General features: G+C 44.5%; 1 protein-coding gene across 4 annotated transcripts in view; it reads left to right on the forward strand.

Annotated features, from left to right (window-relative positions):
- Nucleotides 1-15942, forward strand: part of MTMR2 (myotubularin related protein 2) — a 57777-nt gene that overhangs the window by 16095 nt on the left and 25740 nt on the right. For 3 of the 4 annotated variants that reach the window (XM_089512791.1, XM_089512792.1, XM_089512793.1), the window contains exons 2-4: nt 1321-1426; nt 13426-13501; nt 15585-15679. In XM_089512791.1, coding sequence (XP_089368917.1) covers nt 1321-1426; nt 13426-13501; nt 15585-15679 — 277 coding nt within the window. The remainder of the gene's footprint in view (nt 1-1320; nt 1427-13425; nt 13502-15584; nt 15680-15942) is intronic. The other variant, XM_089512795.1, reaches the window with a different exon arrangement.

Below are 15942 nucleotides of genomic sequence, written 5' to 3' on the forward strand. Positions count from 1 at the left end.
GAAGAAGAAGAAGTTTATTTGTATTTTCCCACTTCTCCCAACGGATCGAAGCCGGATTACAACCAAAAATCTCCATACAGGCAATCATGTCTAAAATACATATCATAAAAACATCACAAAGTATAAAAATTTCAATTACAGTAATCACAGGGCAGCGGGCAGTTATGCTGTTATAACCGGAAGTGGGGTGTCCTAAAGTTCTTTATAGAAGGTCAGATGGGTATGCCCACCGGAAGAGATCCATCTTTAGTGCCTTCTTAAAGGCATCTAGGGTCATGATGAGACGGATCTCCTCCAGCACTTTGTTCCATAACCTGGGGGCCATAGCTGTATATGCTCTTTTGGAAGTAACTGTTAGTCTGACCTTTGGGTAATCTAACAGATTCTTCCCTGTTGTTCTGAGAGTGCGGGGTGGATTGTGTAGGGAGAGGCATTCTCTCAAGTAACTCAGGCCCAAACCATGTAGGGCTTTAAAGGTAACAACCAACACTTTGTATTGCACTCGGAAGCTAATTGGCAGCCAGTGTAAGGATTTTAGGACAGGTATTATATGATCTGACCTGGAAGTTCCAGTGATCAATCTGGCTGCTGCATTTTGAATTAATTGAAGCTTCCGAACCTGGTACTAGCCCCATGTAGAGTGCATTACAGAAATCTAAGCAATTTCGAAGGTTGTCCTAAGGGGTTGGCCGAAGACGCAGCGTCCAATCAGGCCTCACCCTTAGGATGTACTGGGTATGTCAAAATGGGGGCGCCCTATACACATGGGCGCTGCCATTTTGACGTCACAGACGCTTAGCATCCGCATGTTGCGGCGCAGTAATGACTCCATAAGTGCGCCATTGGTGCCTTGCGGCATCATAACCGCACCGCAAAAAGAACCCGCTTTTTGCAGGTTCTTTTTGCTGCACCAGGGAATCACGTGGTTTGTCTGCTGTGGTTCCCTGGTGCAGCAAACATGGGTGCTGGCAGAGCGCCCTTTTTGGGCGCCCTATAAAGCACCCTAGTTAATTCATTGTGCCTGACTAAAATACAGCCCTCATCTTTACTTGAAATTGTTCTATTTATGTTTCAGCTGGATTTAGGATTGAGCTTTTAGAATCCATTCACACTAGGTTTCATCCTGGACAGCAAACTTCATGTGTTGTCCTGATGTACTTTCTGTATATCATCGTAGGTAAAGATTAGCAACTTATTTTTCCCCCATCTCTTATCAAAGGAGGCTGTGAGAAAAAATTCACTATAACTTAGAGTTCTGCAAGACCAAATAATTATCTTAGACTAGCTAACATTATCTATCTTCTTATTTTCTTGTTCTAGTGCTTCCACCTCTCATTCGGACCATTCAGCACATACAAAATCTGCTTCAGTCATCTCATCAGATTCTATCTCCACCTCTACAGAAAACTTTTCTCCAGATTTAAGGGTAAGTCTTGAGGCCAACAGACACTTGCAGCAGAGTAGTAGTTAATGAATTGTACTATGTTGCATTTCAGGTGTGACAGAAACAGGTTTCAGTCTCCTTCATGAAAAAAATCTTCCTACATTTGCAAAACTTTGGGGCAAATGCTAAGACTGGGTACTCTTAATACTAATTCCTAGGAAAGCATTTGAGCTTACAATTCTTCAGCTGCAATGTATCACATAGAAGCAAGAAGACACATGCAGTTTTGCTGCAAGACTAGCCTAACTATTGGGGAGAATGAGTGAACAGCTTCTGGCAGCAGTTGTTTGGGGCACCAGTCACAGTATCCCCTGTTCTCCTTTATCCCCATGGCCATTTCCCTTCTCTTGGAAAACTGAATATGCCAGACACCTTGTTCTGCTGTCCTCTTGAATGGCGACGGGATATGCAGCCCATGGACCATAGGGGGCTTCCAGAACCCACTTCTGTGGTCCCCAAAGTGCCCTGAACCACACACAGTTTTCTGCTGTTTTCATTTAGCATTATATTCCTAGACCTAGAGTATCAATAAATATTTGGAAAATAGGAAGCAGGGCAGCCAGACAGCACAACACCATGGACTTTTCACTCTCATTCATGTACCTTTGATCCACAGAGCCATCAGTATTTTGCATTTATCCTGGTAATGCAGTCACTGCAGGAGAAGCTCCTCCATTCAGATAAATCATCTTGATATGACAGTAAGGATGATCTTGTGTAACTATAACACATGTGTGAAGAAATGTTTGCCCTTTATATGTCTTGGACTGCCATCAGCCCTACATAGGATGGCCAGTGGTAAGGCATAGTGGAAGTTGAAGTCTAAAGCATTTGGAATGAGAAAAGTTGCCAAATCTTGTTTGTAGGCATTTGACTAAGTTGTCTTTCTCACTACACAATTGCATCATGTGGCTAACACTTTGCTGCATCCTGCAGAATCCTGGGATTTGTAGTTTGGTGCTAAGGCACTCTGGAAGAAAATTCTAATTACCTCATGAAAGTACAGGTCTCAGATTCCATAGGATGGAGCCCTAACAGTTAAAGTGGAATCAAAGTGTTGTAATTGAGTAGTGAGGAAGAGTTGGCCGCAGTTCTCAAACAATCCTAAAATATCTCAGAAGCTGTAGAGAGTTCTTCAGTTAAATCTAGAACTTAGAAATGTTTTGGGGGGGTTTGGACCACAATTTTGAAAATTCTGTCAAAATCAGTAAGTTTTCCAAGCTTCTAGAGAGACAGAAACACTGATCTAGTTCCTCAGAAGCAAATTTGCTCACCATTTATAGTTATCCTCTGCACTGTGTGCCACTGGAAGAAACTTGTCCCTCTGAGAAGGATTATAATAGCCAGCCATGTTGCCATTTCAGTGTTTCCACAAAGCTGCTGTTATCTAGTTAATAGTTTATGTGCCTTTTTTAGTTGATAAGCTATGCATTGCAGTGGACAAAATTGCAAATTATTTCAGTGTGATCTGAGCTTAGGCCACCATTTTGTTTCATGCAGTGATTTAAATTTGTAACTTTGTGCATGCTCCTTTTAGATGTAACAGGATACTCGTTGTGTGAGACCAACTGCCTAGAGCATGTGCTAAGAAGTAATCCTGAAGGAAGCTGTAATTCAGTTTCTACCTGCTTTGCTATAAATCCTAGCTCTTAAGGTTGGAAAGGGCCTCAGATTGTCTGGGCAGTCGCCTTGGAAAATGTGCAAGATTGTGATTATGATCTTTAACATATGTCTCATGGTGCTCAGTTTAATGGTAAACCTAATTTTGGTTTTGCTTGATAAAATATATGGAAACTGTCACTCAGATTCAAGGACATGTATATACTCTCCAATATTTCAGAGATGAAAACAGGGACATGTGTAGCCAAGACAACATCAGAGTGTGATCAAGATAACAAAAACTGTTAATGAGAAAGAACACACAAGATCAATTCAGAGGCTGCAGCAGTTTGATGTTGCTTAAGCCCACTGGCAAAGGCAAGTTTTCACCCCCTCCTTACTTCCCTACTGAGCTGAGTGAGCGCAAACTACTTTTACAGTTTGAACTCATTTTGCAGTAATTGAAGTAAGCTGAGGACAAAGGGGGAAGTGGGAGGAGGTGAGAGAAACTGAGATATTTTAAAAGCAGCTGAAAAAGTTGGACAACAAAGGATTGATTGGGACTGTTGCTGCCAAATGAGGACAGTTGAAGAGTATGTTTGTAATACCGAAACCTCAGCAGTTTGCTTCCCCTGATCCTCCAAAGACCCTCAGACCACCACAAAACACAGGGGGAAAATTGAAAATTGGCCAAAGTGGTGACCAGAAGGGACATAATGCTGAAACAAGCCAGTGCAGCCCACCAGGCAGGCACAGGGTGAAAAAAATGGCCCCTGCTCCCTGTACAGTTGCCCATCTCTGTTGTAAATAAATAAATAAAAATACTATATGACGTGCTCCCAAGAACTGTGGAGGTCTTGCAGTAATTTCTTTAACATCACTGTGCCTTGGATCTTTCCCCGCATTTCTTTTCTTCATCTTCTTCTCCCACTCCATAGTCTCATGATCCAGAAGATTTTTGCTTATTCTAGCAAAGATCCTCTTTACATGCTGCCCTTCCCTTCTCCTTCTATTTATAGCGCTATCCTCATAGACCTGTCAAAGTCCAGGTTACAATATATTGATTTAGTGTAAATTAGATCAGAGAAAGCCAGACTCAGTCAATCTGCTGTCTCTGAGGCAAGGAAAAAGGAAGCTGCCTCCAGTGAGTTTGTGTTTCAAGAGACAGACAAGGAAGAAAGTGATTTTAATAATATAGCATTCAAGGTCCCTGGATGTTTGTGTAGGCACTCGAAGATACAGCTGAAAGTATTTATGATTGTCATTTTGGGAGGGAGAAATGGAAAACTTAAATGAGTAACCTTGTGGTGGCCTTGGTATGTCCTCTTGAAAGAGAGGTGATTCATTATTCCTTTGCGGGGGCTCTGCGTCTGTCCAGAAACTTCCTTTAACCTTCCTTTTGCAGAATCCAGACAGGTAAGTGATTTTTTTTCCCTTCTGTTTTAGCCAAAAGTAAAGGAAATGGAATTGTCCTTTGGACAGGCTTGTCAAAGACCTGAAGAAAAAGTATAATTTATTTGATTTATAACCCCCCCCGCCTTTTCTCTGAAAATTTATTTATTTGATTTTCTCCAAAAATGAGACTCAAAAGCAATGGGATAATGCTTTTGGCCAGTATCAGCAAGATACTATTTTTAACTCCATCGAGTCACTGGATTTTAAAGACGTACTACTGTCATCTTGTACTTGGTGCCCCTTGTATAAATGAACAATAGGTTTTTGTAGTGGAAATTCATCACTGATTCATCCAGCCAAAACGTCTTGGTTTGGCACAGAAATTGTTAGAAATTGTATACACTATTATATATGTATGTATGTGTGTGTGTGTGTGTGTGTGTGTGCGCGTGCATACATATACACAAACATACATTTGTGCTGTTGTTGTCAATTGCCATGTTGGCTTTGAGATTCAGTGACAATCCATATATCTGATAGGTTATATATCCTATAACAGACGGATTAGTGCAATTGAACATATTTCTCCTAATACCTTGCTCATTTTCTACATGTTAAAACAACTACTTACTTCACTACACCAAAGCTTAAGTATAATTTCCTAGCATACAGCACTGTATTGAAAACGCAGTTTTGAGCATTTCAGGATGGTCTGGAAATGAAAAATTGCCCTGATTTTTAAAAACTTTTTATCTGGGGCTTTTAGGGAGTGCTTTGTTATATGTGCACTCAAGTCATTGTTGTGTGCCTATCCTGGGGATTTTTTACAAGATTTGTTCAGAGGGGGTTTGCCCTTGCTTTCCTCTGAGACTGAGAGAGTGTGACCTGCCTAAGGTGTCCCATTGGGTTTCCATGGCAGAGCCGGGATTTGAACCCTGGTCTTCAGAGTCTAATGCTCAAAACACTACACCATGCTGCTTCTTGCGGGAAGGGCTTTGGGTACTGCCAAACTGGGATCCCCAGGGGGATATGCATTCCTCAGATCAGATGCAGAAAAAGGATGTGAGAGGTGAAAAGACAAGACTGATTAAAAAAAACAGAAGGTAAGTAGGTAAGACAGAAAGCAGCAGGAAAAGAAGACCACCACATTCTAGGTGGATGAATGTAATCAAGGAAGCCACAGTCCTGAGTTTGCAAGACCTGAGTAGGGTAATGGATGATAAGGTGACTTGGTGGTCTCTCATTTGTAGTGTCACCGTAAAGTCAACTTGATGGCAATTAACAACAAGGTATTCCAGGAGAAAAAGCTTTGTTCAAATGGGCAATAAGTGTAGATCATGAGTGGAACAAATACAAATCGGCAAAAGAGACAGAAGCATTGTCTGGAATACTACTTTGGGTATGCCAAGGAAGCAATGGACAAGGGAGGAGCAGTATTTTCACATCCTTTGCTTCCACCAGTGGCAGCTTGTGGCTTCTATTTGCAGATATATATTTATTCATTTATTTAAATATTTATGACCTCTCCATCTGCCAGAGCCTCTGAGGTGATATACAACAGGTGTAAACTTTTAAATACAAACAGATAAAACAGGTGAAAACATTATTCATTATTATCCAGCAACATCTTGGACTGCCTGAAGGAAGAGGCCCCTCCCTCCTCAACTGTCATCTCGGCCTCAGAGGGAGCCATCAGGCAGACCCAGCAACATCAGGGACTGCCTGAAGGAAGAGGCCCCTCCCTCCTCAACTGTCATCTCGGCCTCAGAGGGAGCCATCAGGCAGACCAGCAACATCTTGGACTGCCTGAAGGAAGAGGCCCCTCCCTCTTCAACTGTCATCTCGGCCTCAGAGGGAGCCATCAGGCAGACCCAGCAACATCAAGGTCTGCCTGAAGGAAGAGGCCCCTCCCTCTTCAACTGTCATCTCGGCCTCAGAGGGAGCCATCAGGCAGACCCAGCAACATCGGGGACTGCCTGAAGGAAGAGGCCCCTCCCTCCTCAACTGTCATCTCGGCCTCAGAGGGAGCCATCAGGCAGACCCAGCAACATCAGGGACTGCCTGAAGGAAGAGGCCCCTCCCTCCTCAACTGTCATCTCGGCCTCAGAGGGAGCCATCAGGCAGACCCAGCAACATCAGGGACTGCCTGAAGGAAGAGGCCCCTCCCTCCTCAACTGTCATCTCGGCCTCAGAGGGAGCCATCAGGCAGACCCAGCAACATCTTGGACTGCCTGAAGGAAGAGGCCCCTCCCTCCTCAACTGTCATCTCGGCCTCAGAGGGAGCCATCAGGCAGACCAGCAACATCTTGGACTGCCTGAAGGAAGAGTCCCCTCCCTCTTCAACTGTCATCTCGGCCTCAGAGGGAGCCATCAGGCAGACCAGCAACATCTTGAACTGCCTGAAGGAAGAGGCCCCTCCCTCCTCAACTGTCATCTCGGCCTCAGAGGGAGCCATCAGGCAGACCCAGCAACATCAAGGTCTGCCTGAAGGAAGAGGCCCCTCCCTCCTCAACTGTCATCTCGGCCTCAGAGGGAGCCATCAGGCAGACCCAGCAACATCAAGGTCTGCCTGAAGGAAGAGGCCCCTCCCTCTTCAACTGTCATCTCGGCCTCAGAGGGAGCCATCAGGCAGACCCAGCAACATCGGGGACTGCCTGAAGGAAGAGGCCCCTCCCTCCTCAACTGTCATCTCGGCCTCAGAGGGAGCCATCAGGCAGACCAGCAACATCTTGGACTGCCTGAAGGAAGAGGCCCCTCCCTCCTCAACTGTCATCTCGGCCTCAGAGGGAGCCATCAGGCAGACCCAGCAACATCAGGGACAGCCTGAAGGAAGAGGCCCCTCCCTCCTCAACTGTCATCTCGGCCTCAGAGGGAGCCATCAGGCAGACCCAGCAACATCAGGGACAGCCTGAAGGAAGAGGCCCCTCCCTCCTCAACTGTCATCTCGGCCTCAGAGGGAGCCATCAGGCAGACCAGCAACATCTTGGACTGCCTGAAGGAAGAGGCCCCTCCCTCCTCAACTGTCATCTCGGCCTCAGAGGGAGCCATCAGGCAGACCCAGCAACATCTTGGACTGCCTGAAGGAAGAGGCCCCTCCCTCTTCAACTGTCATCTCGGCCTCAGAGGGAGCCATCAGGCAGACCCAGCAACATCAGGGACTGCCTGAAGGAAGAGGCCCCTCCCTCCTAAACTGACATCTTGGCCTCAGAGGGAGCCATCAGGCAGACCAGCAACATCTTGGACTGCCTGAAGGAAGAGGCCCCTCCCTCTTCAACTGTCATCTCGGCCTCAGAGGGAGCCATCAGGCAGACCCAGCAACATCTTGGACTGCCTGAAGGAAGAGGCCCCTCCCTCCTCAACTGTCATCTCGGCCTCAGAGGGAGCCATCAGGCAGACCCAGCAACATCAGGGACTGCCTGAAGGAAGAGGCCCCTCCCTCCTCAACTGTCATCTCGGCCTCAGAGGGAGCCATCAGGCAGACCCAGCAACATCAGGGACTCCCTGAAGGAAGAGGCCCCTCCCTCCTCAACTGTCATCTCGGCCTCAGAGGGAGCCATCAGGCAGACCCAGCAACATCTTGGACTGCCTGAAGGAAGAGGCCCCTCCCTCCTCAACTGTCATCTCGGCCTCAGAGGGAGCCATCAGGCAGACCCAGCAACATCGGGGACTGCCTGAGAGCTGGTGGAGGACTACTTCTGCCGCTGCCCCCCCCCCCCATGTCACCTGGGAAGAAGCTCCCCAGAACTGCGGAGGACTATCTTGCCGCTGTGGTGGCTTTTTACCAGGGGGGAGGGGTCAGTGAGAGAGGGGTGTTTTTATGTATTCTTAATTGTTTTATTGATATTTGCTGTGAACCGCCCTGATCTATGGAAGGGCGGTATAAAAATAAAAAATTATTATTATTATTATTATTCAAAAGCAGACTGAAACAATTATAAAGTTTTTTTTGTGGGATTTTTGGGCTGTGTGGCCATGTTCTAAAAGAGTTTATTCCTGACTTTTCGCCAGCATCTGTCAGGAATAAACTCTTCTAGAACATGGCCACATAGCCCCAAAAACCCACAAAAACCTATGGATGCCAGCCATGAAAGTTTTCGACTTCAAATTGTAAAGGTTGCTTTTCAAAACCGCATGCAATTAGAACAGTCAAAGAAGCCACCCCTAGTTTTAAGGAGAGAAGGCCATGCATTGTGCAGTACAGTCTGAACTACTTGCCAGAAGCTCAGCAGGCAAGAAGCCAGGCTGACTTCCCATGGGAGGGAATTTCACAGCCAGGGTGCATGATGAATCCTAAATATGTTCACAACCTCTCCAGCGTTTCACAGATGAAAACCAGGACACAAGACTGAGCCAGATCAGAGTGTGATCTAAACAGTGTGGCCAAGTAACAAGAGGCAAAAGTTATTAATGAGGAAGAACACACAAACTACTATTTTAAGCAAAGAAACCCTGGAATTTATTAAGTGAATTTAGGAAGGGCAGCTCTTCTGCTCTTTTCTCCTCTTCCTACTTCTGAGACAGCATTCATAATGTAGAAATAATCCAGTTTGACACCAGTTTAGCTGTCACATTCCATATGCATGGTCCTGTCATATTGGCATGATGATATGATGATACAGTATTTAGGGAAGAAGATATATGAGTGCGTGGTGATTTAATGGTCTGTAGTATGTTGGCTATTGAGAAGGGGGTGTAACCCGCCTTGATCCCTGGAAAGGCAGGCTAAAAATAAAGCTATTATTATTATTATTATTGATGTTAAATTCAAGCCTGGGAAACAAACTGGGGAGGGGATGGCCAGCCATGGAAAGGAGTTGTAGTTTTATGACCCCAATCTTCCTACCATGGATCTGAGCTGTGAAACAGCGATGATCTCCTTCCTGAAGGCAGATGAAATGATAACACAGGAGGAGAAGAAGGAAACATGAAGGGACCTTTGATCTGGATCAAAGGAGAGTGACTGGGGTTGGAAAGGGGGGATGGAGGATGGAAAGGTATTTGTGATGATCCGAGGAGGACTTTTTCAGTTCTGACACTGAACCCAGGACGGGGAACTTTCTGTCTTGATATCCAGAATAAATCTCTAGTTTCTACTACACCACAATGCTGTCTTGGTTATTGGGAACTGGGAGCTCTGGTGACGCAGTGGTTAAATGCCTATACTGCAGCCACTCACTCAAAACCATAAGGTTGTGAGTTCAATACCAGCAAAAGGGCTCAAGCTTGACTCAGGCTTGCATCCTTCCAAGATCACTAAAATGAGTACCCAGATTGTTGGGGGCAATTGGCTTACAGTTGTAAACTGCTTAGACACTGTTAGTTCAGTATGAAGCGGTATATAAATGAAGCTGTTTTGTTTGTTTTTCCTCTGACCCTGACATTAACTGCTATGGTTCAGTGCTATGGAATTCTGGGAAAGGTAGATTTGTGTGATATTTAGCCTTTGTTGGAGAGCTCTAGTTTCACAACAAACTACAATTCCCAGAATTCCATAGCATTGAACCATGGCTGTTAAAGTGGTGTCTAACTGGATTATTTCTGCAGTGCAGATGCAGTTAATCGAATGCAGACTACTTTTGCACTTTGAAATCAGTTTGCAGCAACTGAAGTAAGCTGAGGATGAAGCAGGAAAGTGGGAGGAAGAGAGAGAAACCACAACATTTTAAGGGCAGCAGTGAGACAGCAGAGAATTAACTGGGGCTGTCCCTGCCAAACCAGGGCAATAGGAAGTGATGTGTTCAGTAGCTTGGATAGTTCAGTTTTCCACTGAAACCAAAGTGGATCCATTGTCCCACCAATAAGGAAATTGCCAGCTGCTCCTGCCCTGTACTTCCTGCATTCACACTTTTTAAAATAACAGTAGGTTTAGGGAACCATCCAAAATTGTCAGGAGAATGACCGATAGCCCTTGAAAATAATGGATGTAATGGTCCACCAGTAAAAAAGCGGGGTCCACAAGTGGAATGATGTGAACACTGCTGGTGGTCTCCTAGTATGCCTGCAGAAATACCCATCAGCATCCTTGTTCCTGCAGAAAATCTGATTAAGCCTCCACATTCCCCTAATGTGTCCCCCTCCCCATAGAGCTAGGAACTGTGTCAGTTAATTCCTTCTCATGGATCTCACACTGGACCCCATGGTTTAATGCAGGTTTAGGTGATCCTGTCAGGTCTGACAGCCAATTTTCTGCCCTGGGCTGCTTGAGGTGCCAAAAATGCTGAAGGAAGGAAGGAAGGAAGGAAGGAAGGAAGGAAGGAAGGAAACAAGCGGGCAAGCAAACAAAACCAGACCTTGTCAGAAGTCCACTTTTGGTTTTGAGGATAGATTTTGGTATTAAATAGTGCAAGAGGCTCCCAGAGTCCATTGAAAAGGTGAATTTCTACTCCTGGAGATTTTCAAGAAAGGCATTCCACCCTTTTAATTGGCAGGTGGAGACAGGGGAGGTTAGTCCAGGGTGGTGTGCATAAGCAGAGGGCTGCAAAAATAGCTTTAGGGGCTGCATGTGGCCCCAGGACTAGACACCTGACGGGTGAATGCAGCCCACATATCCATTCATTATGAGTGTTTATACAACAGTTCTTCAAGAAGACCAATGGTGCATGGTACTTTTTAAAGCCCCTTCTCCACACTGCAGCAACCCTTGACCCAGAAAAGCCTTTCAAAGGGGTGTGATCTCAAGAAACAGGTTTTGTGCATGGGCTGAAGGAGAGGAGAGAGATCTACGGAAATCAAGTAGTGGCTGCTTGCACATATCAGCCACATTGAAGATAGTAGGAAAGAGGTTCAGTGTGACAAATGTGCCAAAGCAGATTAAAAACGCAACACTAATTCTTCAATCTGTGAAATCTGTAGAACCAATGTCTATCTTATTTTTTTTAGTGACATGAGCTGCACCCATTATCCACTTTGGGAAAATGATGCCATTTGCCAAATGGAATCTTTCCAGTTGTATAATTAAAGGGAGCAGCAATTGGTAGTGTGCTGACTAATTCTAGCTGTCTATATACCCACTCAGATATGTATAAATTATAATAGTTATTATTTTTTTTAAAAACGGAGAAGAAATAATGTGACTCCCCTAGAAGGATCTTGCCTTGTTTGTTCATAATCCAGAGCCCAAAACCTGGTACAAATAGCTGAACTCCATAAGAGTTCAATATTTTATATGCTTCTGTTATCTAATGGGATGGTGTGAGATTGTCCTTTGTGTCCACTTTTCTTTTTTAAGGCGATTGGGATGTTGCGAGCATAATCCGCACAATCTGATTGGCTGGCTAGGTTGCCATGTATCACTCCTCTGGAGTTTATCATAGGCACCACTGTAAAACAACCCCATCTGCTTACGGTGTTTCTGCTTTGTTTTGTTCCTATCTTTTTCCACTTGTAAAAGCCAAAAGATTAAGATGCATGGCTTTTCTGCAGGATTAGAGGTTTTTTGTTTTTTTATCCTGTCTTCAATCGTTCTAACTTGAGTTATTCACCACATCTGTTTATTTAATCTCCAGGAAAACTAAAACTCCCTTCACTGTCATGCAGCAAGGTTTTTGTTAGTTCAATGGTTTGGGGGTTTTTCATTGCTATCTTGCTGAGAAATTCATTTAGGAAACTTGGGTAAATCCTTCATGTGAATCATGAAATGTGATGGTCCAATGCTAATGCAAATACACTTCAGTTTTTACAATCAGAGCCTTCATGGTGTAGTGGTTTGAACATTGGACTACAACTCTGAAAATCAGGGTTCGATTCTCTGCTCAGGTATGGAGACCCATTGAGTGAGCTTGGGCACGTCACATATGCTCAGCCCCAGAAAACCCTGTGATAGGGTCACCTTAGGGTCGCCATAAGTCCAAAATGACTTGAAGGCACACAACAACAAAAATCAGACCGCAGTCTTAGAATGATGGCAAAGAAAGGGTTCTGATGCTCGTTGCAGATTGGACATGTTCCCATGGTCCTGTGAAAAAGCAAACCCACACCTTAGGCATTGCAATCCTAAGTACATCTGCCTGGGAGTAAGATCCATTGCCATCTTTACTATCTGTCAGAGTGAAGCAGTTGTATCAGATGGCAAAAGCTAGGAGGAGGCAGCAGTATATTGAAAGTGAGCAATGTGAGTTAAGCTGCCTGCCCTTCAGCCTCTAAACTAGCATATTGCATTCAGGAGTGGTGCATGATCCCTATTTCATTTCCAGTCTTGGTTTGGGCTTTTGTTTTGTAAGCCAAAAGGAGGTATACGTGTTTTAATGTGTTGTTCAACGCTTTACCTCATGAGAAAAGAAACCAGAAATGGACTGTGAGAGTACTGGCTTTCTCCTTGCTTCTCCACATGTTGTAGCACTTCCATTCTCTTCCCAAGGGAGACAGTCATAAAAGTGTGCCTTTTGTGAAACTGATTTTTCCAGTGCAACAAAAGACATGCTTTTACAAGAAAAGAAGTGCTACGATGTCACGTGGAGAGGCATGGAGAAAACCACTACTCTCCCACTCCATTTCTCATGTAATAAGGCTCCATGCTTGCTCTTATATGTGTGCATGTTCTGTAAAAAGAATACGCATCAGCTGTTTGACTTGTGAATATTTAACATTGTTTGGTGAGAACATTGGAAAAAATCTTCCCAGTGGCTGTTCCCAGGCTGTGGAACTCCTTTCCACTGGAAGTCTGATTGGTCCCTCCTATGCCCTGTGCCATTAGGCAAAGGCAAATACCTTTTTGTTTAGGCAGGCCTTTAATTCTTAAATCATGTGGCTGAAGGCCATTTGAAACTGGTATGCTTTGCTTTTATTTATCAATTATATTTTAAGTCTGTATGTTTTTAACTGTGAGAATTGTTGTTTAATTTTAACTACTATAAAATATGGTTTTAGCTAAATTTTTCTTGTTTTAAATTATTGCAAGCCATTTTGGATCTTATGCCAGGAGAAAGGTGGAGAATAAATAAAATAAAACATCAGTGTAGCTTGTGGTATGTATCTGATTTCTGTTTCAGGTCCTCAGGGAATCTAATAAACTGGCTGAAATGGAGGAACCCCCTTTGCTACCGGGAGAAACTATTAAAGACATGGGTAGGTGCAGCGAGATTTCTCTTACCAGATTAGGTCATTTTGGATTGTGGTGGTGGTTGATGGTTCACATCACAGCAGAGTGGTGAATCTTCTCTGGATTGTAGTCTGAGGTTTCAAGGAACTATCCTTTTTTTTAATTTGGGTAATGGGTTTCAGCATCTCATACCCCCCAAGATGAAAATGGGGGGGGGGTGTCTACATGTGGGGGGGGGGAACCAGCGCCCTCTGAATTTGGTGCAGTCAGGACACACAAAGCATGGCCCTATCAGCAGCAAACTTGGAGTATAACATCTACATCTACTCTGCTCACTGACTTTCCTGCTATGCTGCAGAGACACAGATACCATACCACAATTTCTCACAGCAAAAAGGACCTTCAAATCACCCCAGGCCAACCACATCTACAACAGGACACTAATCCTCTTTTGCAGAACCTCCCACCCTGAGGCCTGCCATTAGCAACAGAACAATACACATGCAAATCACTCCTGCCTTTCCAGGTCACACAATATATATACCTAACTCCTTTCCAGGCAAGCATTCTCTGAAGATGCCAGCCACAGATGCAGGTGAAACGTCAGGAAGAAACTCTTCTAGAACATGGCCACATAGCCCGAAAAACCCACAAAAAACTATGTATGCTGGCCATGAAAGCCTTCGACTTCACATTGGAGTATAGCACCTTAAACTGAATTTGAAAAAATCATAATTTGCTTTGGAGTTTGCTGAAAACTCCAATGTTTACTCCTATATTCTGAAAAATAGATTTGTGCTGGATTTGGTGGGGCAGGCGGGGGGGGGGGAGATCGCCACCCGACAGATACCACCATTTTCCTCCCTCAGTTCCCAACACACTGCTTTTCCTTTGTCAGCTCTCAGAAACTAGATAGATCGCTGCCTGGAATGTGCCACCATTTTCCTCCATCAGCTCCTGCCACCTTTCCTTTGTCAGCCAGAGCCAGGACAGATCACTGCCTGGCAGATACCGCCTGCCTGTACTCCAGGCCAGAATGTTTTCAAAGGTTTCTCATGCTCTGAGGCACCAGGCAACCCGCACATGGGGAAAGCCTTTAAAACTATTGTTCCTGGTGAGGAACTGGCCTGGACATTGGTAAATGGTGTTGCCTACCAGGCAGCGATCTGTCCTGATTCAAGGTAGGAGCAGCAGGAGCTGATGCTTGCGGTGGACCACAGCAACATCCACAGGTGTGGGAAACTGCTGCCAGGTGTAGGAAAACCACAACGACTGCAGCCAGGTGTGGGATAACTCCAGAGTGGGTATGAGGCAGGTGGGGAGTCCATTTGGAGTTTTTCCCCAAGTGTAGAGAAGCCCTGGGACGCATGTCACCAGGCCACATCCGATTTACCTCCCTCACACCAATGGTGTACAAGGCAAGAATTATTCTGCTTGACTTGCCAAATATATATATATATACATAAAAGAAGCTTCCTCAACCTATCACTCTCCAGATGTGTTGTACTGTAGCCCCTGTCAAACCCAGCTGTGCTTTTGCAAACTGTGGAAGATGTGGTTTGTAGTCCAACACATATGGGAGGGAGATGTGGCAGCTTGGAGAAGGATGATTTAAGAAAATAAACAGCCTTTTCCCCATGGCGACACATGCAACTAGTTAAAGTGGGGGGTCTTCATGTTTTAAGAAGCCCTCTCCCTTGCAATTGCTGTGATGTCAAAGAAAAATGATCCCAAAGTAATTGACACACAGCCTTCATCAAATCTATCTATAAAATGGGATCTTTAAACTTCATATATATTTTTCACCATGACTCCTGGAAAACTTCATCATTCTTCTTTGCTCGCTGCCTCACTGCTTCCTTCTCTTGGTGAAACAGAAGAAAATTAAGATTGTCCTAGAATCAACTGTAGTGTGGGAAGGAGTCTCAGGGATCATCTAATCCAGCTCCCTGCCTTGGCCAAAAAAAGAAAAGAAAAAAATCCAGTTAAAGTGTGCCTTTTACATAAATGAAAGTCCACCATTGTACTTGTTTTACCTCAGAAGGATTTCAAACCTCACACAAGTAGTTCTCACTAAAAATATTTATAATGTGTTATTTTCTTTCCTAGCAAAAGATGTTACTCATATCTGCCCATTCACTGGTGCTATTAGAGGAACCTTGACAGTTACAAATTACAGACTATATTTTAAAAGCATGGAAAGGGTAAGACATTCATTCATTCATTCATTCATTCATTCATTCATTCATTCACCCTCTTCCTTCTGTGTTGTTGTTTTGTGCCTTCAAGTCATTTCAGAATTATGGCAACCTTAAGGCAAACCTATCAGGTTTTTTTGCCACACGATTTGTTCAGAGAGGGCTTGCCATTGCCTTCCTTTGAAGCTGAGAGATTATGACTAATCCAACATCATTCAATAGGCTTCCATGGCAGAGTGGGGATTTGTATCCTGGTCTCCCAGAGTCAG

This window comes from Sceloporus occidentalis, unplaced genomic scaffold (genome assembly GCF_023333645.1).
Source record: "Sceloporus occidentalis isolate IW3139 unplaced genomic scaffold, rSceOcc1.0.p SCAF_2, whole genome shotgun sequence".
NCBI classification, from domain to species: Eukaryota; Metazoa; Chordata; class Lepidosauria; order Squamata; family Phrynosomatidae; genus Sceloporus; species Sceloporus occidentalis.